Source organism: Lontra canadensis, unplaced genomic scaffold (genome assembly GCF_010015895.1).
Source record: "Lontra canadensis isolate GAN:19392208 unplaced genomic scaffold, GSC_riverotter_1.0 scaffold36, whole genome shotgun sequence".
NCBI lineage: Eukaryota > Metazoa > Chordata > Mammalia > Carnivora > Mustelidae > Lontra > Lontra canadensis.
The window spans coordinates 14,166,787-14,190,914 of NW_022631030.1; the positions used below are offsets into that span (position 1 = coordinate 14,166,787).

At 52.6% G+C, this 24,128-nt stretch overlaps 1 protein-coding gene across 1 annotated transcript; it reads right to left on the bottom strand.

Annotated features, from left to right (window-relative positions):
* Positions 1-1,565: 1,565 nt before the first annotated feature.
* ADAMTS8 (ADAM metallopeptidase with thrombospondin type 1 motif 8) lies at positions 1,566-22,235 on the bottom strand. The gene is made up of 9 exons (XM_032868942.1): positions 21,409-22,235; positions 13,523-13,762; positions 12,070-12,205; positions 11,259-11,426; positions 9,993-10,294; positions 7,630-7,813; positions 5,026-5,198; positions 4,729-4,904; positions 1,566-3,019 (listed from the first exon to the last, which is right to left on the bottom strand). The coding sequence occupies exons 1-9, from the start codon at positions 22,207-22,209 to the stop codon at positions 2,449-2,451; spliced, it is 2,751 nt and encodes a 916-aa protein (XP_032724833.1). The 5' UTR covers positions 22,210-22,235; the 3' UTR covers positions 1,566-2,448.
* Between the last annotated feature and the right edge of the window lie 1,893 nt (positions 22,236-24,128).

Genomic DNA, 24,128 nt, shown 5'->3' on the forward strand with positions numbered 1-24,128 from the left:
GCCAAGCCGGATTCCATTCTGCTTTGTACATCAGCAGCTCTGTCGCCAGCTGAACTCCAGGGCGAATGCTGTGGCTGCTAACGATGCAGCCGGGAGGGATGGCACTGCTGGACTGATACGGGCAGTGCGTGAGGGACATGCTGGGACTCGGTTATTTTGGGGACAATGAGAAATGGAAGGAGATGAGGAGTCGCAGAAGTGTACATCAGTCTCGACAAAACGTACGCAGCAAGGGAAAAATCTGGTTTTACTAGTCATCCTCAATTGTCCTGTGTGTGTGCTTGTTTACGTTTAGGTAAGCCTGGCCTCCCACTCACTAACGAGTCGGCAGACAGGGAAAAGGCGGTCAACTCCATGTCGAAGGTCACGGTGCAGAGTTGGGCACCACACAGAGGCGACCAGCAGCCACCAGCCAAGGGCACTGTAGGGGCTGAAATCCCTTGTTTTGTCTCGTGCCCCCAGGGCGAGTCCTCCCAGAGGGGCCCCCTGTCATCATTCACCCCAGGGCTCTGTATAGCCTCCTCTCTGCCCAGGTCACCAGTTATTTGAAGGGGTCTTGAGAGAAAGTGAAAGGGAAGGATGAAGGGGTCAAAGTCAATAAAAAAAAAAAAAGGAAGATGCAAATGTATATATGTTCCTTCTTTTTCACTAGAATGTGAGTTTTTGATGTCGCCTGTTTTCATCTCATTTGTGATGAGATGTGATTGTGATTTCATCTCATTTGTTTTCATCCCATTTGTGACCAACACTAAGTCTCCCCTATACTAGACCATATGGAAGACTGAGCCAGGAAGAGGGGAGGAGATACAGAGTGGAAGCTGGGATTTGGGGGGCTCTCAGGGAGGTCTCGGTGGCAGGTGGGCAATGCAATTCTGTGTAGAAAGGACAGAGAGGGGCACCTGGGTGTCTCAGTCCGTTAAGCGTCCGACCCTTGATCTTGGCTCAGATCATGATCGTGAGATCGAGCCCCACATCGGTTGCTGCACTGGGCGTGGGGTCTGCTTAAGATTCCCTCTCCCTCTCCCTCTTCTCCTTCCTCTGCCCCTTCCCTCCTCCCCCTTCCCCTGCTCACACATGCACATGTGTAAGCGCATTCTCTCTCAGAAAAGAAAGAAAGAAAGAAAGGGCTGAGTGGGGCCATTGCAAGTATTGGGGTCAGAAGAGTTGCGAGGTGGGGATAAAGTCTGACATGGATAGAAGGGGCTGAGGTTGTTGGGATGATGGTGCTTAGAAACAGTTCAGCATTCCTCAGGTCCTAGGAGAATCTGGTATCTCTGGCTGGTCGGTATATCAAAGGGAGGATGGGGTGTTCGCAGAGTGGATGGGATAGTCTTCCTCGAGAATAATGAGCCCAGAGGCATTTCACTGCCACTGCCACCTCAGAGTTGGACATTTCCCCTAGAGCTGTGGTTCTCAAACCAACAGGCTCCACATTACCATGGAACTTGCTAGAAATGCAGATTCTCAGGACCTCCCCCCCCCCCAACCCCCCCCCCCCCCCCCCCCCCCCCTCCCCCGGAAACTCAAATTTTTTTTTTTTTGTTTTGACTCGGAAACTCTTGGTGTAAGGCCCAGCAGTCTGTATTTTAAGAATCCCTATAGATGATTCTAATGCCCACTGGAGTTGGGGAACCACTGGTGTAGATTATAATGAAGAGTTGCCGGAGGGAACTGGATTCAGCAGGAGGGAGGCCTGAGAGCCTGAGGCCAGGTGCCAGCTTCCCTGGGTGTGTTCGAGGTTAGCTGACCGAGTGTTAGCCCCCGTCCTTGGGCTCCGGGTCCTTGGCCCTTTCCAAAGAAACACTGAACCAGCTCAGACCACTGCCTTGGCACAAGATCACACTTTAGTTCAGAGACACATTTGCATAAATACTTGAAATGGATCCACTCCTGCAGGTGGAGGCCTGAGAACCCGCGGCTCGCCACAGTCCTGCAGCTCTGCAGCCCCTGCGGCCATGGAGCTGAATGCCGGGGACAGTCACGGTCACTTCTGAAGACCGTTTGGGGGCGCAGCTAGGGCGCTTTGACATTCATCATTATCCTCCTCACTCTGCACCTCTCTTTTACTAAGGTTTTTTCCCCTCTGAGGTAGATTATTTATCGGGGAAACCAAATAGGAAAACTTTTTTTTTCATTTGACTCTGCTAGTCCTTTGCAAACAGGCTGAGTCTCCTGTTTGGGTCAATAAGCACATTTTTTACCTTTTAACCTATACCCTCTACCTGAACCCACACTAGGTCCAACCCGCCAGATAGTAGACTTTAGGATCTGTCGTCCACATCCTCGTCTCCCCATTAGGAATTCATGCCACATGGAGGGGCTGTGGCAATGACAGGCCTGGGTAGACCATGCCACCTCCACAAGTAGGGTCCCTGCAGTGGGTACCCTGGTCTGTGCCTCAGCACCCCGAGTCCATGAGCACAAGACCATCCCCCACCCTGCCCAGGATCACAGCGGGCAGGGCTGGCTTCCACAGGGCTTGGTATCCTCAGGTTTCAGAGCTTCACTGCAGGTGGTGGAGGCCTGGCCGCTGGGGTCCCGGCACTCCACGGTCCGCCGCTGCCAGCCGGCTCCACAACTGCTGGAGCACTCAGACCAGTCCCCCAGGACCCACTGCGCGTTGAGCAAGGGCTGGATGACGTTGGTGGTCGCTCTCTCCTTGCTGGTCTGTGTACTGAAGTTCACGTCATTAGGAACAAAGAAGGTATACTTGACTTTGGGGGGAAAGACCTCACCAGGGACAGTCAGGAGCTGCACGGTCAGAGGCTCGGGCAGGGGCCGGAAGCTCTGTAGCCGCTCCAGGGTGGCAATGGAACCGCTGTACTTAAGGATGGTCCCCTTCACCAAGATGTCCTGCTCTATGGCAGAGATGGCCAGGTTCCCGTTAAGCAGGTACTGCCCATCGGCCGTCTTCAGCGCCAGGTAGTTGCCATCGTTCTGGACCCCCGGGTGACTCCGTTGTTTCACATCAATGTTAGTGGCACCAGCCGGGATGGTCACAATGTCATTGTAGCCATAACTATGATAGGAACAGAAAGACACCCGGAGGACCCAGCCTAGAGCCTCAGCAAGTTAGCGTGCTGGTGACTAGGGGGGTGGTCATAGAGCGTTAGCAAAGCATCAAGTAGTTGCCCCAAAGTTCCTCATAACTACAGTGGAGACCGACAAGAATGCTTTGCACATTGGGATTTTCAAGGGTTTTTGCTTTGCTTGGTGGCTCTGCTTCAAATGTTCGCACTTTGGATGTGTGAACCTGGATCTCAGCACAGAGGAAGACATCCCAGAAGGGCTTGCCAAGCTGCCTGGGAGCTGCCGAAGCTGGCAGCTCTTGGCCCAAGTGAGGTTTCAATCATGCTTAGCTCCCCGCAGGGCCACAGACCTTTGCTTGGCCCCCTGCATACCCAGAGTTCAAACCCATGCGGGAAAGTCTGCTCCACACACCAGTCCCAGAATCCGACCAGAACGGACATCTCTCTCTACCCCTTAGAGCCTATCAGCCCCTAGCATTTGGTTCATAGGGCCCCAGGTCAGGAGCCAGAGTGAGAAAAGTTGCTTCTAATTGCCTTCCTCTGTGTTTCAGCTCTGCTATAGCTCTAGGACTTTACATGGGATGGAGAAACCTTAGTTTTTATTCTTCTCTTCTGGGGCGAAGTGTTTGGGTTACAAAGGCTGGGAGGAAAGCAAAGAAGATTGAGGACAGGCAGTTGGTTCTCTGCTAGTCTTGCCTTCTGCCCACTCAGGCTAGCTGCTGAATCTAGGGCAGCTTTGAAAGGATCCACAGCCCCATACGTCTAACGCCTATGAGAAAGCCGGCTAACAGACCCAGGATCTGAATATCTCACACCACATGCTTCTTTTTTCTATATCCTTTGAGTTTAACTTTGAGGCCTCCCAATTTGTCTGCTGTTCTGTTCTCCGAGCTGGATGAGGTGAGAGATGGAGAGAGACCAAGAGGGACACAGCGTGGCCACGTAACTTATGCCGTGGCCCTTCCTCTCTGGGAATCGTTTGCCATGGCAGGAATTAAGACACCTGGGCTCTGCTCCTGGCTGTCATTAACTATCAGTGTGACCTCAGTCATGTGATCTTTTTGTGGCCTTGGTTTCTTCATCTGTAAATTGGGTATAAGAGTACTGGCCACCTGATAGACTTATTTTAGGAATCAAATGAGGCCATAGAAATGAAAGCACTTAAGAAAAAAAGAAGTGAAAGCTCTTCAATATTAGGAATTTCATGAACATATGGCATTAAGGTCCACAAAAGCATCCGGAGTTCTCAGATTCATGAAAGCAAGGCCACCAAGATCCCCTTCTTTGGACCCCCTTTTTGAAAGATCCACCTGCAAAAAGATGGGACTCACCGGTGTAGGGTGGGAGGTCTTTCCCAAAACTGGCCCAGAAGAGCCGTTTTCTGGCAAGGGCCCAGGTTACTCAGCAGGGCTCTCTGGCCAGTTGACTCAGAGCTGACACGCCCCTATCCTTAGGGCCTCTGGCTGCCCTGTGCCCCATCCGCTCTATGGGTCAGACCTTGAGCCAAGCGCTCCGCCCATCTCATGACTTGTTATGGTGATTCTGAGATAAAGGGGACTCCCAATGCTTTACAGAGAAACTACAGCTGAGACCTGCATGGGTAGTAAGTAGCTGCCACAATTCACATTAAGGCCAGTGTGATGCTGAAGCCTATTGCACTCTTGTAGAACCTACGCACAGAACTATGGGTGAGACTCACCTGGAGGGGTTGAGGGAACCAGACACCTTCCTGCATGAATTGCCTTTGCCCCCACACACCCCACATTTGTCCAGCTTTCTAGGCGAGTCCAACACGTGGTCACAGCCAGCCTTGACACACTGGCCACGGACGCAGATGGCCAGAGTCTCTGGTCCACACAGGGTGCCATCGATCACCTGCAGCAGGGAAGTGGAAGGTAACAGAGGGTGTGGTGTGCACAGAGGCAGCCCATAGGTGGGGTCGGAGCAGGGGGCCTTCCTCCTCACCCGTGGTTCTGAGCTCCAGAAAGATTCTCACCTTGGCCTCGAACACTTTGAATTCACTCCTTCCCCGGGCTCGGCAGAACAACTTGCAGCGGTCCCGGGGGGACACCCCTGCATACTTGGGGACCCACTGTAGGAGGTTCCCATCCATGTCAGTGTAATTGTAGGCATTATACTTCTCACACTGCTGCTCCCTGAAGCTTTTCCCTACGAAGAGGAAGACACGGTATGACGTTGACGTACCTTGCAGAAGCAGGGAGGACCCAGCAGCAGAAATGCCAGAATTCAGGGCCCATTCCTTCCTCCTGGTTTTGATCCAATCCCAGGACATAGGTTCAGTGTCATCTGGGCCCAACGTTCCTAGACATGTCCGACCTAGGTCCGTGTGGCCTAGAAAGGAACCTCTAGCCTCAAGCTGGGCTTTCTGCGATCAATATCCTTTCCACTTGGGGAAGATACCAATGCTGTCTTATAGATGAATACACTTAGGAACAGGGGACAATCAGTAAGCTTGAACAATCCGTGGAGCTTATTTTGGGGGCCCTGCTAATCATGCTCTATTTTGACTTCCTTGGTGACTATGAACGTGTGGCCAGAGACCGTCAGATTGACATCTCTAGCTCTGACCTTGCCCCTATTACAGCTCACTTGCTGTAATTCCAGATGTCTCTGGGGGACCTCCATGGGCAGCGGTGCAATTACCTCCAGCTCAGAAAAAGCCCGACCCCAAATGGTTCCTCCATGAACTGGTTTAGTTTTCTTTTGGGGATACTGCCGCATTTTGGTGTAAGACGGGCATCTGGTATCCGCTTAACACTTGAGTATCTAGATCGACTATTTCCAACCTGTCCTCATGTCCTACACACTATTCGTGACAATCTGTGATTTTAAGTGTCTCCTTCCCACTCTCACCATCTGAGTCCACCTTCCTCAGGCCCAGGCCTCTTGGTTTCCTGTGAGACCTAGTACCCAGCCTCCTCTCCCATCCTGCTTCATGCTGCTTCCAGAACAGTCTGTCAGAAGTAAGAAATGTTCCCCACATCCCCCAAATCCTGAAATTAAAGCTGCTCTTACTACTGAGGTTCTCTATCCTAGCTGTATCTCTGCATGGCCTGTGGAGACTTTTCAAAACACAGATGGCCCTGCCTTCCTCCTGAGAGTCTGATTCAATGCATCTGTGGGGTCCGGGCCTCTGTGTTTCAATAAGCTTCCCAGGTGACGTGACGGGACAGCTGGCCTGGAGAACCTCCAGAGACCATTTCAGCTTTCCCAGATCTTTGCTGTGCAGCCTTGAAATGTTAGTGGGCTGCTTGACACCAGCCGAGTGAATGCTAGCCCTCACAAGCCTCCCCTCTCCGCGTGGGCATGTGTCCTCCCACACCCAATCACCATCTCCAGCCTCCAGGCCCTGCACAGCCTTAACTCCTTGTGAAGCTTCTGGCTAGCCCAGGCTTTTCCTTGCTCTGGATTCTGCATAGGCAGGGGCCCAAGCCTCAGAGCTTTAGGCTTTAATTGCTTTGTAAAAGGCATATGGATCTCTAAGTAGCCTGCAAGTTCTTTGAGGACAACGAGCATGCTTTGTGCATTTTTACAAAGTCATTTGCAACATCCATTATAGTTCGAGCCACACGTGAGGCACTAAAAACTACTTGTTGATGGAGAGGCTGATCCCGGGGTAACTGAAATCACAATGTCTACCTTGTGCCTTACCTTCATCCCTCCCCTTCATCACTCTCTCCCTCTCTCTCTTCACTGCATATGCCAGGCAAACTCTCATGATTCCAGGGCAAAGTTTCTAGAGCCGCATGCCACTGCGGATCCTTTCCGTCTTGCAAAACTGCAAAGCCTACAGATTTCCTCATTAGACACCAACCCAATGTCAGTGTGTCTTTGCACTTGGATGCATCTCTCTTAAAACTCTGCTTGTCTTTTGCTGTCTGCCAATATTTCCTGGAGCTGCACAGGGGGGAGTTGGATGGGATGGTGGGGAAAAACTGCTAATGATTCCCTCTCACCAGTTCTGCTGCTACCCCTACTGCCTCTGAGTTAATGTGTGTGCTCTCTCGTGGTACTAGGGGGGGTAGGAATGTATGTCAAGGGGAGGTAGAGGCAGTGCTTCTCCCTAGTAAGCTTCCATCAGGCAGTTGCCACGGCCTCAAGGGAAGATGGGCAACTCTTCTCAGCAGGAATGTGCATTAGAATCAGATTCAGAAACGCTCCCTCCACCCTGGGCTGAATGTTGGCTGGAAAGACAGTGGAGGTTTGGCTCTGACACTTGCTTTGGAAAACACTTCTATTCTGCACACAGACGAGGGTTCAGATGCCTCCAGAAGGATTATTATCTGAGACGTTAGCCTCTCTGCAGAGCTCCTCCCAACCCCCAGAATAAGTCTAATTGGGAATGACATCCTTGATTTCCACATCTTGAAAGATCAGGGCAATCTCTTTCCTTGGCTTTGCTATACTCTCCCAGCACAATGAGAGTTGGGGCCATTAGGGTTTGTCCTAAAACCTGGTGCCTTGCAGGGTCTCTTTATGTCTGGCTCCCAGGAAAGCTCTGCATCCCGGGAGACCCATCCTACTTCCTGTCTGGGGATCTGCTACAGTGACAACAGTAGTGGCTGTCAGGTCTCATTACCGTCAGGGGGGCATTCCTCTGTGTGGCATGACTGATACTTGGCTCTCCGACCCAGGCAGTATCTTCCTCCGTTCTGAGGCTCAGGGTCCTTGCACTCACGGTGTGAAAATTGAACTCCTCCTCCACAGGTCCGGGAGCATTCTCCCCAGGGTCCCCATGGGGCCCAGCCTCCATCCACCACAGCCTGCAACACACAAGGCCACACTGAGTCAGGAGCAGAGGTGGGGAGGCCTCAGCTCTCAGTGTAACAAGGGGCCATGGCCCTGACCTCCTCATCTAGTTATGCTCATTCTGGTGGGTGTTGTTCGGTAAACTGCCTTAGTCATTTTTTAGTGACTGTGTAGCTTACTTGGAGATTGGCCTCTTGAACACAGAGGATGTGCTGGACTTGTTCACTGCTGACTCCCCAGTGTCTAAAACAGGGCCTTGCCATTAGTGAGGTGCTTGGTATTAGTTGTTGAATGAAACAACATTTTGTAGGAATAAAGTTGGGTCTAATGCAGCAGTTCTCCATCAGGGCCATTTTTATCCTTTGGGGACATCGGCAATGTTTGAAGACATTTTCGTTGTCACAGTTGGGGAGGGCGTATGTTGCTGGCCTTTAGCAGGTAGAGGTTGGGGTGCTGCTAAGCATTCAGCGATGAACTGCCTACCATGAGCATCCAGTAATGCGCATCCAGCAATGAACATCAACAGGGAGCATCCAACTAGGAGCATCCAACAATGAGATTCCAACAATGAATACCCAAGAATGAACATCCAACAATGAATGCCTAACAATGAAGAAGACAGTCTCCTACTACCAGCACTTATGTGACCCCAAATGTCTCTAGTGCCGAAGTTGAGAAGTCCTTGTTTAAAGGAATAATTGCTGGGAGCTATTGCTATTGGTCTACCGGCTACCAGTTCCAATGGTAGGATGATGCCTGGGAAATCATCAGAGTTGCTTCCATCCTTACAATCAACCTATGAGAACAAAGTTTTGCCCTTGATTGCTTCCGAGTTTTTGAAAGGGAAATACTTGTAAAAAATGACAAAAGTAAGATCTGCTTATATAAAAAATGAAAAATACAGAAAAATATAAAAAAGAAAACTTGAAAAAAACCACTACCCCAGTAAAACCACTGATGGGATTTTCATCAATAATCTCTCACACTTTTGCTCTGAATAATCATAAAGATGTGATGTTTTAATTGTACATAGTTATGATTCTGTCACATGTATAGTGTTCTATGATCTGTTCTTTGCCCTTAAAAAATAGACGATAAACATCATCCCATGATCATTCCATGTCAAACTCTCCCTGAATTGAGCTTGGCTCTGGCGCTGGGGAATGTTGAACAGACCTCCTCCCTACTCTCAGTAATGTGTGAAGCACGTGCTTTGGGGAGGGAGGGGGTGGAAAGAGTCAGTACATAGAAGAGGAGCTCAGTGTCTGAATGGGGAGTATTTGAAGAGGCTGAGAATGGATCTGTGACCGCTGGCCTGGATCAAGCTTAGCCAGAGTGGGGCTTACCTGAGCCAAGCCGGATCCCGAGCCTCAGTGAAAAGGACCTGCCGCTGAGGACAGCGCTCTGGAGAGTGAGTGCTCAGGCCACCCTGGTGATTCAGGGCTGGGCCAGGACCAGGCTGTGAAACTAAGCGGATGCTGTCTCATAGGCAGGGCTCAGTGACTCGCAGTAAGAGAAATGTGATCGGCCTCACAGTTTGCAAGTATTAAGAGCAGGGCAAAGAAGCGAATCATTTAAAAAACTCTCACTGACGTTGCCTTGTTTTTTCTTGTAAGTTTACTCTGTCCTAGGCCAAGTTATCTCTGCCTGGTCAGAGACAGCTCTGATTCCCTCTCTCCTCCTGAGTACGGAAGGCTCACAGTTAGTCTCATTCTCCTGACCTCTGAATACGAATGCAGCTCCGACAGGGGTGGGCTAGGAATACTCTTCCCTCAGCTCTTGATTGAATGTTCCTCTTCTGCCATCCCTCTGTCTGTTTCTAATGGAATTCATAATGGGCTCCCTTTACTGAATGGCCACAACCTGGTCTTTGTGCCGGAAGGCTTCATGCCTATCTCCTACCCTCATAAACCTTCAAGAAAACTCCAAAACAGTTCCAAAGGGGGAGTTCCCAGAATGCCCTGAGCACGAGCGGCATTGTCCATTTGCCCCGAGTCCAGCCTCGAAGGGCTCATCTTGAGTTTGGCTAAATAAGCTTTGCTTTATTTGTTAAAAGAGGAATGATTTTACTCAGAAGTCATAGTTGCAGCCTGGTCCAAAGTCTCTTCAGTCATGGCTCTCCAGTGTGGTTTCCTCCTGGAAAATAGCCCTCCCTTCTCTTTCCTCCCACACCCCCCAGTGGCTGTCCCTCACCTTGGGCCTGTCCACTTCCTCCTCAGGCAGACAGCTGCCATCCCAGCAGAGGTGCCCAGGCCCACAGGGCGTCCCGTCCGCCCATGGCAGACTGCCGTTCTTCGTGTGGCAAAGGGGCTCGGCGCCATCCATGTGGCACCAGAGCTGGGCGCAGACGTCCTGTGCTGAGGTGTTGGGGCAGTGGCGGAAACCCAGCCCAAAGATCTGCTTGCACTGCTGGTCCAGCTCATAGAGGGCTCTGCGGCCTGGCAGGTCTGTCGGGAGGGGCAGGGCTGAGGTGGGGGCATCCAGGAGACAGTCTCCTGAGAAATGGAGGCAAGCAGAGGAACAAGAATGACGAGCAGGAGTTTCCCTCTCTCAGCTCCCCCATGGCCTCCCACGTTACACTTACATCCCTACTCATGGGGCGTAAGGCCTAGCCATCATAGTTTCTTTGACCATAACCTAACAACTGTCAACACTCAATCATCTAGATGAGCTTATCCAATTTTTGACTATCAGTTAAGTACAATTTTATTATGACTGAATGTTTTTGGTTATCCGGAACATTCTACATACATGCAGTGTGCACCTAGGGATTGTAACTGTAATACTGGTCTACAGCACGTATAATTGGGGGTGCAAATGTGCTCTCAGAAACCATGGCATGCAAAATAAAGCCTAAGGACTGATGTTTGAATAATCTACTAGTTTTGTATCTTAGGTGTCCTTGTCTCTTTCGATGAGAACAACCAAGGGTAAGTTGTGTTTCCACTGCTGTACTGAGTAAGCTGAATGGTTTTAACCCAGCACGTCACCCACCTGTACTCCCTACCCTTGCTCTCCTACTGACCTGTTCCCTGCCTCTTTGCCATTTCTGAGCTACTGCACAATCTAGCTCTCCCGCCCGGATGCTTTCTTTTCTCCTCCGTACTGCATCCTTCCATTCCTTTGAACCTCCAGACAAACCTTCTCAGACTAATTCCACTTGCTCTGGGATTCATCATCTAACTTAGCTCAGCACGCTGGCTGCTGGAAGACAGGGCAAGGAAGACTGCTTGGCGGGGCACATGACAGACTTAGCCTGCCAGTGGCACATGAGGCGGGGTGAGGAACACCTCTCTGATGTCTGTTCTACCCGAATCGTCTCTGCTGCTCTGTGAAGGAGCTCAGCCAGAAAGTGCCTAGGTGCCAATAGCACTCCAGCGATCACCGGGGCAGGCAGGGCAGACCCCAAACACCAGCAGCTGACCAGAAAGAAGCAAAGAGAAGCTGAGGGACACCTACCGTGGCCACCGTCCAGGAGCTCTGTGAGGTACATGGCACTGCAGGGAGACCAGGGCAGCGTCTTGTTCAGGTGGACGAAGAGGGGCGCCATCATGTGGTGTTTACCCATGGGCCCAAAGAGCCGTGCACAGGGTTTGGAGTCATCGTGCGGCATGCTGAGGACGTGCCCTGCAGGGGAGACAGACCCAAAGCCCACCCTAGCCAGTGTCCATTGCCCTCCTGCTCGCCCTGTCCCGCCCCAAGGGCTCCCCACATGGCCCAGCGCCCCTCTCCCTCTTTCTGACCCTTCTCTCTCCGCTGACCAAAGAGGGCGTCTCAGGGGACAACCAGTCACCAGCTCCTCAAAGGGGCAGCAATGTCCTTATTCCTTAAAGATTTTTGGTTTGGGCTTCACTCTGGGCTTTTCTCTTGCAGAAAACCTGGGAGCCTTGATATCCCTTTGTTTTTTGCCTCAGCCTGTCCTCAATGAGTCACTCCCTCACATGGCGCTCTTTACAATTGATCTTCCCAGAATTCTTACTGTTACTGCTTCCCTTGGGCAAAGCATCACAACTTTACCTGAGCATTTATTTCATTTTGGCGTTTCCCTGGTGACCCCTGATGATGGTCCAAGACCCTATTTTAATATTATGGCCTCAGCTCAGGGTGGAAATGGAGAAAGCACAGTACCTATTTGCATATAATCACTCTGTCAAAACTCTGAGTGGAACCTGGTCAAGTGTGAGAGCTGCATCTTCCTTGGATTGGATTTGAAAGAGGCTGTTCCCTCGGACAGAATATGGTCTAGTCAGCTTGGCATGGGAAGTCTTACCAAGCTCGTGGGCCAGGGTGTAGGCTGCCTGGAGCCCCTCGTCCTCGATCACAGAGCAGCTCTTGTTGGGGTCGCAGATTGTGCCAATGTCCGCCACACCCAGGGTGTCACACATCCCCTCCTTCCCACAGAAGTTCTGCTTGGTGGAGAGAGTGAGGGTGTGACAACAGACATACAATAGGAAATCTTCCTATTTCTGCTCCTCCTGAGTTGAAGGAAATCTTTTTTTTTAAAGAGAAGGGTAGAGAAAGGGAGGGGGAAGGACAGAAGGCAGGGGAGAGACAGAAGGCAGGGGAGAGGGAGCATTTCAAGCAGACTCCATGCCCAGCACAGAGACTGACACAGGGCTTGGTTTCACAACCCCATGACCATGACCCGAGCAGAAATCAAGAGTCAGACATTGAACTGACTGCACCCCCCAGGTGCCCCTAAAGGAAAATTTTTAAGCCGAAGCCCCTATTTCTTTGCAAAGGCCACTCATGTGAGGAAGTCTATGTCTTTTTCTTCTTCTTCTTCTTTTTAAATTTCTTCTTCTTCTTCTTCTTTTTTAAGATTTTATTTATTTCTTTGACAGAGAGAGATCACAAGTAGGCAGAGAGGCAGGCAGAGAGAGAGGGAGAGGGAAGCAGGCTTCCCACTGAGCAGAGAACCCAATTAGGAACTCGATCCCAGGACTCTGAGATCATGACCTGAGCTGAAGGCAGAGGCTTAACCCACTGAGCCACCCAGGCGCCCTCTATTTCTTTTTCTACCTTGGTGTGTCCTACGGCTGGCTGGCTGTAACTTTGTGTCCTAGAGTTGGCGTGTCTTAGGGCTGGCTTGGTTTGGGAGTCAGGATAGCATAGTACTGAAGAGTACTGACTCTGCAGCAAGACTGCCTAGGTCTGACTATATGGGTGCCACCACTGTGGGGGTGGGGGCAATCTGTGCCTCAGTTTCCTCCGTTGTAAAATGGGCCTGCGTGGGCTTGTTGTGAGGACTGAAGGCGTCAACAGGGCTTGGCACATGTTACTGGATTTTCCAGCCTTCGGGAAGCTATCTGTTTCAATTGCACAGCTAGGAGGACAAGCCTCCTTGTTTGGAGAAATCTCAAGGGTGACCCCCAGTTCCTTGCCTCTGTGTTCAACAATCGTCGTGGACCTCCTCTCTTCATTCCAACTCCAGATTTTTGCCTGGGCAGTTTGAGCCCATTTCCTCTTGCTATGACCTCAGCAGACAGCTGGTCACAAACTTTTGGAAAAGAGCCCTTATGAGATTCCTGTCCTTCCCTTGCAAATACCTCACACTTGTCCTCATGACCTCCCCCTCATCATTCCACACACGAGGCTCCTGGCGTCCAGCTGGGGCCAGCAGGGAGACATTTCCCATGTTTGGGCAGGCCCTGTGGTCCTCCCTTTGATCCGCCCATCCCGCCTCCCTTCCTGCCTGGGCTCTCTGGAGCCAGCCCACGGACCTGTCTGGTGAGCAGAATGGCCGTGTCGAAGTGTTCTGGGTGCCGGTCACTGGGCTGGTTGAAACGCCGCTGCCAGCTGCAGAAGTTGCGCAGGGTGAGCCCCCCATTGTCAGACACTTCTGGGCCCCACTTTTCATCCTCCACGATCAGCACTTTTACCACCATGAGGTGGATGGCGTTTTTAATGCTGGGGTGCTTGTAGATACGGGCCGCCACGGACATCAGCGTCAGGATGTGGTTCTGTCGGAGAAGAGGGAGCAGGGGGAGGGAAGGGTTCAATCTCTCAGCCCATGGCCTTCTGCCTGCTGTCACCGCCCCTCAGTGTGCCAGGCTCTGTGCTGGGCACTGGATATATGCCACTTGCTGAAGACTCACAAAACCTCAGAGGTCCTGGCCTGATTTCCCTTCATTTTACATATAAGAAAACTGGAGGCTCAGTAAGTGGCCCAAGATCACAGAGCTAATGAGTGCAAAGCCAACATCAGAACCCAGATGGCTGGGCTCCAAAGCCTGTGCCTTTAATGTCTTGACCAGCCACATGTGGCTGTATAAAATGGAGTTAAAATTCAATAAAATTAAAATTACAGTGCCTCCACCACACTGGCCACGTTTCAAGTACATCAGTAGCCACCTAGAGGTCAAGGCTTCTGTATTAAACTGAGCAGACAGGACATTTCTAGCATCACCAGAAGGTCCCATGGGACTGTACTCATTATTCTGCTTTAACTCGGACACCCAGCGCCTCCCTGCCAAGCATCCCCATCCCCTCTCTGTTCTCAGCCCAAAGCAATTACTGGAGTGTTCAGGTTTAGTAGAATGTGTTCCTTAGAAGCCAGTGGAGCCTCTTCCTGGTGCCTGCTGGGGAAACTTCTCCTCTTCCGGATCGGCCCTGTTAACCTGAAATCGTTTCAACAGGCACCACTCATGGCGAGCCTGCCCCTGTCACCAGACCCACACCTCATTAAATGGGCATGCTCACTCTGTGAAGTAGGCATTGTCATCCCGGTTTTATAAATGAGGGAGTAGAGAGGTTCACACAAGTTAAATAAGCTGTCTAAGGTCACACAGCTCTGAAAGCCAGGACACCAGCCCAGGCACGTCTGTCTCTGAGGCCTACACTCTTCAAATGAAGTTTCCCAGTGCTTGACTGCTGGGTTTCTGGACAACCACGAAAGGTTTCTTCCTTTCTGCCAGGGGCTTGAGAGGAGGCAGTGGGCCTAATGAGAGCCAGGCGCTGAGGATCACACCTGCTTCCAGTTTTGCCCAGGCCAGCTGAAGGAGTTCACATCATTGCTTGGCCTCTGTCCTATCCTTGGCCTGCCAACTGCTCCCAAGGCTTTGGAGGCAGCCAGATGGAGCTCACTCTCCTGCCTCAGGGACCTCTAGAAGTGAGTCCTCTTGGATTGTTTTGCAGAAGAAAAAGGGGCAGAGGCACGCATGCCTTCAGCCGGGAGTGTGGCCAACCGAGCTGCCATTCATTTGCCGTGCTCCCCGTTCCCTGGGGCACCATCTCCCGTAAGCCTTTCTTTTTTCCCTTCTGTGGTCTGGAAGGTAGGAGTGGAAGGAGAGGCAAAGAGGGTGAAAGGCCAAAGAGGGACACTCCGTCGGTTGAGGCCACGTGTGGGAGTTCCAGACGAATCCTATTATTTGTGAATGGGATCTGTCTGTTCACCTCACGGGCAACAAGCCAGGTATTTTGTAAGCCCTACAAACAGGGGTTGGCAGGTTTCTTAGCGTGTCAAGCACTCTCGCTATGTTTAGGCTGATGTAAACATCTTATCAGCAAAGCTGAAACTTGGCGCTTTCTCCTGGAGCTGGATTCCTGAGGGAGAAAAGCAATCACATCATTATGCAACTGGGGGTGAGGGCTGAGGAGTGGGAGCTTGCTGAGGCTGCTTCCTGGCCAGGCCTTCGCTGCTCCCAGGGGGCAGACAGAGTCTCCTGCTCTCTTGCCCCGGTAGAGGTTGAGTCTGATGGGCCAGGGACCAAGCCCTGAAATTTCTTCACAGCTAACCTGCAACTCTCCGCACAAGATCTCTTCACTTTGAGTCTCAGTTTCACAATCTCAGAATTGGGGAGATGATGGTTTACCAAGAAGATGTTAACACAAGAGATGCTGGGTGCTCAGCATCAGTCCTGGAAGGTTTGGGTTTAAGAGGGCTCAGCGTTCTCAAGTGACCAGATCAGACTGAGGTTCTGGGGCAACGTGGCTGAGTGGGAACCATGCACCCCAGTGCCACAAAGGGTGTCAATTTCTGCGCAAAGGATGAGGTGAGGCATCAGGGAAGGGTTCCTGACACTCAGATTTTCAGGGAGTCTCCTCTGCAGGTCAGGGAGCTCAGAGCATCCTCTAGACACTGAATGACCATCAGGCGAGTGGGCTTCAGAGCCATTTCCCGTCAAGGCAGTGGGTTAGAGTTGGGAGCATTTGGATGTCCTCTGGGTGCTCTTTCAGAAGACAATTTTCATTGCAAGAGAACTGCAAGGACTACACAGTCCCAGTGTTTCTGTTAAAATCCCCAATCCTGGTTCTACTCACTCCCCTTTCGTCTTGCCTCGCTGAGATTTTGGAGGTGGGAGATACTACCATCCCCACTGTTAGCTCCTCTAGGAAACCATAGCAGGGATGCCTAATATTTGCAGAGCATCTTATAGATCTCTAGGGGGAAGGACATGGTGGGGGCAGTGGCTGAGGGTCTGTGAGCCTCCGAGTCTTGGCCAGTACCCTGGGCCAAAAGGCCAAGCCTGACTTAGAGTTCCACGGAGAGAGGGCTCAGGAGCCAGTGAAGGAGAAGGTCAGATGGCTCACTCCACCACCTGGTGTCTATTTGTACTTCTTTGTGCACCACCGAGGTGTGGGCTGCTTGCTGAAGAATGTGAATGAGATGGCACCCCTAGTGGACCGGGGGAACAAGATGGCACCCACCATGGCAGACAGCCTCCAAGAACCATCTCAGGCAGGTGGGAGCCCATGACCAGCCAGGCCAGGGGTGGTCAAACAACCCTGCTCTGGAATGACTTGGGGACCTCATGCTCCTGATTCTCCTTAGGAAAAGACTTGATACTATTTTCGGGAGTGTCCTTCTTCATTGGTGCCCCTACAACCTGAAGAAGAGAAAGAAATGGCCTAGGCAGCTGGGCTGGGTCACTGCCTCTTTGATTCTTTGTGATACAACTCAGGACATTCCTCCCCCAGAGCTCCCATGGCAGCCAAAGCCAACTGCTGTGGGAGTCTGGAAGTCTGGGCCTGGGCCAAATGCATTTCCAGCAGCTCCTCTGCTCAGAGTGTCATCCCTATGCTTTGCCCATTTGCTCTTCATACCGTGGTTCCGTCACTGCCTCTTGCAGCACTCCTGGGAGAGGTAAGGAGAGGAAGAGCAGCATCATGGAAACTCTCTGACCTCAGCTACTGGTGCCTACTTTTCCTATCGGGGGGTCTCTCTGGGGCCCAAGACTGCTGAGGGGGTGGTGGAGAAGCAGAGAAGAGTAAAGAGGCAGTTGGAGAAAAGAGAGGGTCCTGCACTGATGTCCTTCATCTCTCCTCGTTCTCAAAACAGCAGGGGGCAGTGTCGCCTCTCCAAAACTACACACACTTCGCACAAGGAGTCAAGCTTAAACACTCTTGAGCGGAGCAAGCTGAAAAGGAAGGCCTCCCTGCCGCGTGGGAAAGCAGAGCTGACATGGCAGTGGATTGACTGCGAAGGCACATCCTACCCTGACAAACACAATCACCAAAGGCAACTTCAGTATTAGCTACACTTTGTTGAGCACCTACTATGTGCCAGGCACTGGGTTAGGTGCTCTCCGTATTTTATTGTATCCTCAAGGCAATGCTGGGACATTGGTATAACTGTTCCTATTTTGCTGGGGAGGAAATCAAGGTCCAGAGAAATTGGTAACTTGTTCAAGGACACTCAGCTTATTTAGATAATCCTTCAAAGTATATGCTCATCATCACCCCACTGACTGCCACCTCTCCTTGCTGCTACAAGGACAGCCACAGCATAGCCAAAACAAACCCAAAGCATGCCAGCAAGCAAGCCTACCCCTGGCAGAAGTGGTCAATCAAAGACCTTTGAATATTAAGGCACTTTCTTTGGGAAAGACTTCCTATTGTTACTCATTCTGACTGGAGCAGAGAAAAGAGACACAAAAGACTCGTTCGCTTGCCAGGAGGGGAACACGATTCACACGTGGACACAGCACATGTCTCTCCTCCTTGAAGACGTAGGTAGCTACAGAGCAAATGGGGCACGTGTCTGCTTCGGTTATTTTCCAAACCAGGATGCTTTTGAGAGTGAAGACGATGCTATTAATAATCATGCCAGAACAGGCCTAAATGGGGACTGTGCTGGGAACTGTGATCACTTTAGTATTAGGGCTTGTGGAAGACATTTTCCCAGAGGTTATGGGTAAAGGGGAGAAGGAATGGCTGGGATTTAACCCTCTCCTGAAATCACTTGTGGGTAGCCTGACATCTTGGGAAAACGATGGTTTCCTCTGGGGATGAGGAGTGCCCCTCCCTGGACCTTCTCTGCTCAACAGAGAATGTAGAGCTCGGCTGGCTGGTGATACACTGGCCAGTCGGAGTTCTAGTCTGAGCGTGGGACGCGGCTCTGCCCACCACACACTGCTTTCCCCGGGGCATGTTTGTCCAGGCAACAATCAGCCGCAGCCGGATGCAGACAGAGTTAATGGCCTCTTCTGAGGTGGTCCCTCCTTTCAGAAAGCCCCCTTTGTCTGAGTTCATTAACTCTGAAACCAGATAAGAAGGTGGGAGGCAGGGGCCCCTTCTGTCAAGGGATTAAGTGGACTCAAGTGTACAGAGTTCTGGAAAACTTCATTGTCGCTTCACAGTGTGACAAGCCCGGAGCATGGCTAATTCTTTCTCTTGGCCTTGAAGGTGGTTTCTTCCCAGGATAGGGCCTCCCATTTTGGCTGGGCATCTTTGGACTGCTGGATTCCGTGGCCCATTCCCACAATATAGACAAGTGTAGGGGGTAAGCTGAGCCACAGTCACAGGTCCTCCATCGGCTAAAAAAAACCTCACGGTACAATAAGAAAGAGCACTGCCCCCAGATTCAGGAGACTTGGGTCATGACCCAGCCCTGCTGCTTACCAGCTGTGTGACTTTGAGAAAGTCACAGATTCCCTGTGAGCTCTACCTTCCTCCTCTGCCTCTCTCAGAGGTATTTCTGCTGAGGTGATGCATGCAAACCATTGTACAAACTGAATGCTCTCAGAGAATGGCTTCCCCACCGAGTGCTAAACTTTCTAGAAGACTCATCATGAAGTATCCTCACCGATGCTTGCATTAATCCTGATGACCTGGGTCTGGCTTCACAGATGAGGAAATGCACCCTCCAGGGGGTAAAGTCTCTTCATCCTTACCTACACCTCAAGTTGCTAAGACATCCCCAAATTGCCTTCATTCCGTGTCAATGAAGTCTCCAGGAGACTCCCTGAAGAATAAAGAACTGGATTCTATTTCAGGGAGACGGGTCTGGGTAGGGAAGGTCTTGGGGAACTAGAACTTGACATTCATTCTTGTCTTGACTGAGCTCCTAGACCTATTTAGGAAGCTCAATGGACTGAGCTGAGAAGTTCAAGTCTATCCTGTGGCATCTCCACAGCGGGTGAGCAGTCAAAGCAGAGGGGTCAGTGGGAGGTCATAGGAGCAGCCGTCCCTCAGCCCCTGCCCCATCCCAGCATGGTGACAGCAAGGGTGTAAATGGGCTGTGACATAATGAGACCAAAGCGGTGGTTATGGAGCTGGTCCAGCCAAGAGCACTTTTCCTTTGGGTGTAAGACCTGGAACTTGGTACCCTATGGAAAGGACCTCAGCCTACACAGGGGCCTAATGTGCTTTTCTGACCTACGTAGGCTGGCTGGGTGCAAGGTGTGTGTCTGTGAATGGCCCAGAAATGGTGTATGTGGAGGGGGAGGGGATGGGATAAGCATGCCCTGGGTCATCCAGACAGAAATCTGGGAGCGCTCCTGGGTGTCTATATGAAGAGAACCTGGGGCAGACCCAGCCCAGCCAAATACATCCTTGAGGTAAATATTCAGTATCTTAAGTTACTAGGTGATGGTGGGCTGAGAGAGCTAGATGGTAGGAAAGCACTAGAGAAAACATTTTGGCTCTGAAGTCTGAAAAGTCATTACATTTTCTGATGCTTCTTTGTGTTCTTGTCGTCTTTCCTATCTCCTGGTTCTTAGGCCGAAGTCAGAACCTGGTTCCTGCATAGGAATCGGCTCAAGAATCTCAGCTCTGGGTTTGCAATGATTGTACTCTCAGCCTCTCTCTGGCAGAGCTGCCTAGTAGCCAGGTGTGGTCGTCCTAACCTGTGATGGGAGAAGCCCTGCTAACCACCCTCTTGAGGACTTGCTTGGGGAAAAGGAGTCAGAGGAGTCAGCTGGTGCCTCCCCCCGTTCTTAGGGTAGTCAGGGAAGCGGATATTCAATCCTCATAGTCCCGAAGCCCATTGGGAAGACCGCACTGATGCCTCAAAGCTGCCTTAACGGTGCTCTGGGAGAAGCGACTACTCCAGCAGTGTGCAAAGGGGCCTGCTCCTGCAGGAGCCAGGGAAGCCGTGCATGGACCTCTCACCCCTAGCTCTTCCCAGCCTTCCATCTAACTGCATTTCCCAGGGATTGCAGATCGATAAAGACGGCATGCATCATCTGGACTGTTCTGTGCTGCTGATGCAGAAGCACTCGGTACCCCCCAACAGGCAGGCATAGGCTGAGCCTAGAAGAGGGCTACTAGCCAAAATTGCCATCACTGAAAAGGCATTAACTAAGCTGCAGCAATGGCCAGGATCCTTGTGACAAGCATCTCCGACCTCTGGGCAGATCAGGTGTTCTCTAGCTAGCACACCTCTGGTTTTGCGCTCCCCAGGGGAAGAGAAAGCACAGCTCTCTCCCAGAACTCTTGTACTTCACCGGGTTCTCGGGGAAGGTGTTGGGACATGGGCTGACATAGACTCCTCCTGCCAAGGCTGCACCACCTCTGAGTCTACTTAGACATGGTTTGGCTGCAGGAGTTGTCCCCTGAATTCAATTTTCCTGCCCAAGCTCAGTAGAAAGCTGTGTCTGGGCTGAGAGCCGCTGGGGTAGACCAAGGAACATTAACTGAAGGAGCTCATATCCCCACTCCCTTCTCCCCTCCCTTTTCCACTGAAGCTTCAGTTTCCCAGGCTGAGCCCCCAGGCAGAAATTCTTTTCCCCTCCCTTTTTTGTGCTGATGCAGGCACTGCCAAGTTGGGGCCAGGGCCGAGTGCCAGGTTGGCAAGGTAGTCCATGCCCCTTGATCAGAACCAGCTGGGCACACAGAAGTTGGGCAGCCCCTTTCCAGGTTCAACTCCCTCCAAACAATATCTTTTACTTATGGCAACCTCAGTTCTGTCTGCAAAGGGAATGAAATAGACCCATCTTTCCGTCCCAGCTGACTATCCTTGGGAACCTCTCAGGTCTGGACACAGTGGAGGGCTGAGAAATGGAGGGTGGGGTGGATGCTCTTCCCAAATGTTCAATTTTCATCTCTGTTGGGAGAGGCAGGTGCCTGGGAGAGGGGGCGCGCTTTAAAACCCACTTTAGTTCAGTTTGCCAAGTGCTGAAGGAGATCAGGATGCGAGGGGTGAAGGTGGGCGGCAAAGGAGGAAGCACCAGGACCTCCACTCTAAACTGCAAGGGCCACGGGTCAGGAGTGGAGGGGGGGGGGGCGCTGTAGGTGGCCCAAGTGTCAGAGGTTAAGAAAAGAGTTTTTGCACTTTCTCAGGAAAGAACCTTGTTGGGGTCGGTCTTGGGAGGATGAGGAACTGTAAAGAGATGATTTGGGAGGCTCTAAGAGGTGGCTGGGGGCCTCCAGGCAAAGCGAGTCCTACCTGTAGGTCGGCTCCATAGAAGGCAGCCATGGACGCATCGGCCACCAGCAGCGTTTCCACGAAGCGAGCCTCAGACACAAACCGCTTGGTCCTACTTGTGGCCCCTAGGGGTGGTGGCAGCTCGCTGGCGCCTTCTGCCTCCTCTTCGTTGCCCCCTTCCTCCTCCTCCTCCATTTCCTCCTCCTCCTCCTCCACCTCTTCGCTCTCCCGCTCCTCGTCTCCTCTCTCCTGCCTCTGATCCTCTCCCTTCACCTCCCACTCAGGTCCTCCGGGGAGGGGGTGGGCTTCAGAGGCGGCGAGCCCGGGGGTCCCACGGCGCGCCCCATGCCCCCAGCGCTGCAGGCGGTGCGGCTGGCGCAGGGAGCCCCCTGCGCCCTGCGGCTGGATGGTGAACTCCTCGCCGTCCAGCAGGAAGGAGCCGCTCAGCCCGCGGCACAGGCTGACGGCCGCCAGCGACTCGGGCTCCCCATTCACCGTGCCAGAGAAGAAGCAGTCGCGCAGCTCCCGCTCGCCCCCGGCCGCTGGGCGGGAGCCCCCGAGGCGCTCGATCTTGAACTCGGGCGCCAGGAAGCTGGCGTCGGGCTCCAGGCGCAGCACGAAGCCCTTGCCGAAGGCGGACAGGTGGAACGCGAGCTCGCCCGCGCCGCCCGGCAACCGCGTGGGCTCCACCAGCTCCGAGGCCTGCCCCCGGGCGCCGGGCCGGGCCGGGGCGCCGCGGGCGAGCGGCGGCGGCGGCGGCGGCAGCAGCAAGAGCAGCAGCAGCGGCAGGAGCGGCGGCCACCGGGGGGCGGCGCGGGGCATGGGGGCTCCGGCTGCGGCGCGGGAGAGGGAAGAAGGCGGCCCGGCGCGGGCAGGTGTTGGCTGAGCGAGCGCAGCCCGGCCGCTCTCTCCAGGAAAAAGCAAATCAATCAGCTCGCTGGCCAACTCGGCCCGTGAGGGGCTGGCGACGGCGGCGACGGCGACAGCGGCGGTCCCCGAGCGGCCCCTCCGGCTGGCGCAGGCCGCTCCTCCCGCGCCCGCCCGCCGAGCCGAGCGCGAGCAACTGGCGCCCCGGCTCGCGTGCGCCGGTCCTCCGCCCCTGCCCCGCGCGCGTTCCGCGCGCAGCCGCCTCCTGCCTCCTCCCCACCCCGGGAAGCACCGAGTGGGCTGCCGAGCCCTTCGTATTTATACTTCCTTCCCGGCTTTGACATAAGAGGTTTATTTTTGATCTCTCACTATTCCCGTTTCCCCTCCCCTGGGATCAGAGAGAGAAACTGAAAAGAGGGAGCGAGAGAGGAGAGAAAAAAAATTTTGGATGAAATGTAAAACCAATCAGGAGTCAGCAAGACTCGCTCCCCCCCCCCCCCCCCCCCCCCCGGCAACCCCAACCTTTTTCCCCTTCCCTTTACGCGCGGTCCCACATTAACTCCTCCAGTGCTGGACTGGCTCTTCAGGCAGAATCCTTCGGGAGACCCCAGTCGCTATCTCCTTTAAGGCCAAGTGCCCAGAAAACAGCCTCCAAGAGGCTTCTGCACTGGCCCCAGAGACAGTGTTCCATCCCTGCAGAGTCACTCTGGGGATCTGACTGTCGTAGATCTGGTGCTGGGGATCGATGTGTAGAAGAGGGGTCTCCGGAGAGGTTCCAGAGCTTTTCATTGTAAAGCAAAAGATGGAGGTAGGAAAGGTCATACTAAAATCCTGCTCCCCATGAAAACCCACATGTTCACCACCAGCTGCCGTTGAGAAAAAATACCACCAGGTTAACCCAACCAAGGACTCTGATACTTGCTTTATCCAGCCGCTGCAGGGCAGATCCCAGCACAGTGGTTAATTACCAGAGGTGTGGCTGGTAGCAAAGCAGAATCCGGAGGAATTCCCAGAGGGAAGGTGAGCGTTTCCCTAGGAGGGCAGCAGATCTTTAGCAACTGCCCGTTGGGCCCTGAACACTTGATCTGAGTGCTGCTCAGTTCCCTGGGGGGCTTCCTGAAAGGTGGCAAGCTCCCTCTCATGGCACTGCCCACAGCTGTGGGTGCAGATGTGTGAGCATTGATTCTTTCTGTCCCACCCTGTCATCTCCTCCTAGGATGATAGGGGACTGCATCTCAGAGAGAGAGCCGAGTGGCATGATCTACAGTCTCCACGAAGGACCACAAAGCCCAGCCGTTCCTGGCACCCCCGTCTTAATGGCACAGCTCTGAATCCGATTCAGTGTCCTGTTCTCTCTAGGTATAGGCTTTAGAGTCGCCCCTCTCTGCCCTTGTTCTGAGTTGCCAGTGCGGGAAATTCACAGGGACTGGGACCTTTAAGTCCTTAGCCAGCTCCCCTGTACCCATCTACCCACTTCTCTGCCTGTGTCGGGGTACTGAGGGTTGAGATCCTTCTTGCTTTTTAGCCCATGAACTGATGGCTATTCAACATGCATGTGAGACCCTCAGCGCTTTGTCACCTCCAAAGAGGAGGCTCTCACGAATGCAAAAATACTTCTGGGACTACAGAACCAGGAGGAAACCCTGCCAAATTCCCTCCAAGGGTCCCCTCTGTCTACCTTCTGGGAAACACAGAAGGATGGCTTTCAGTTAGATGCAAGGATGAACTAGCAGCTGTAGGATTGTTTTTCCCGGACAATTTACAAGACAAGAATAACTTGAGTCTTGGATGTTTCGGGGAAACACTTCTACAGAGAGGGATATGGAAAGAATTGCACCTACAGTCCTTGTCCAAAAATGAGCAAAACACTGCAT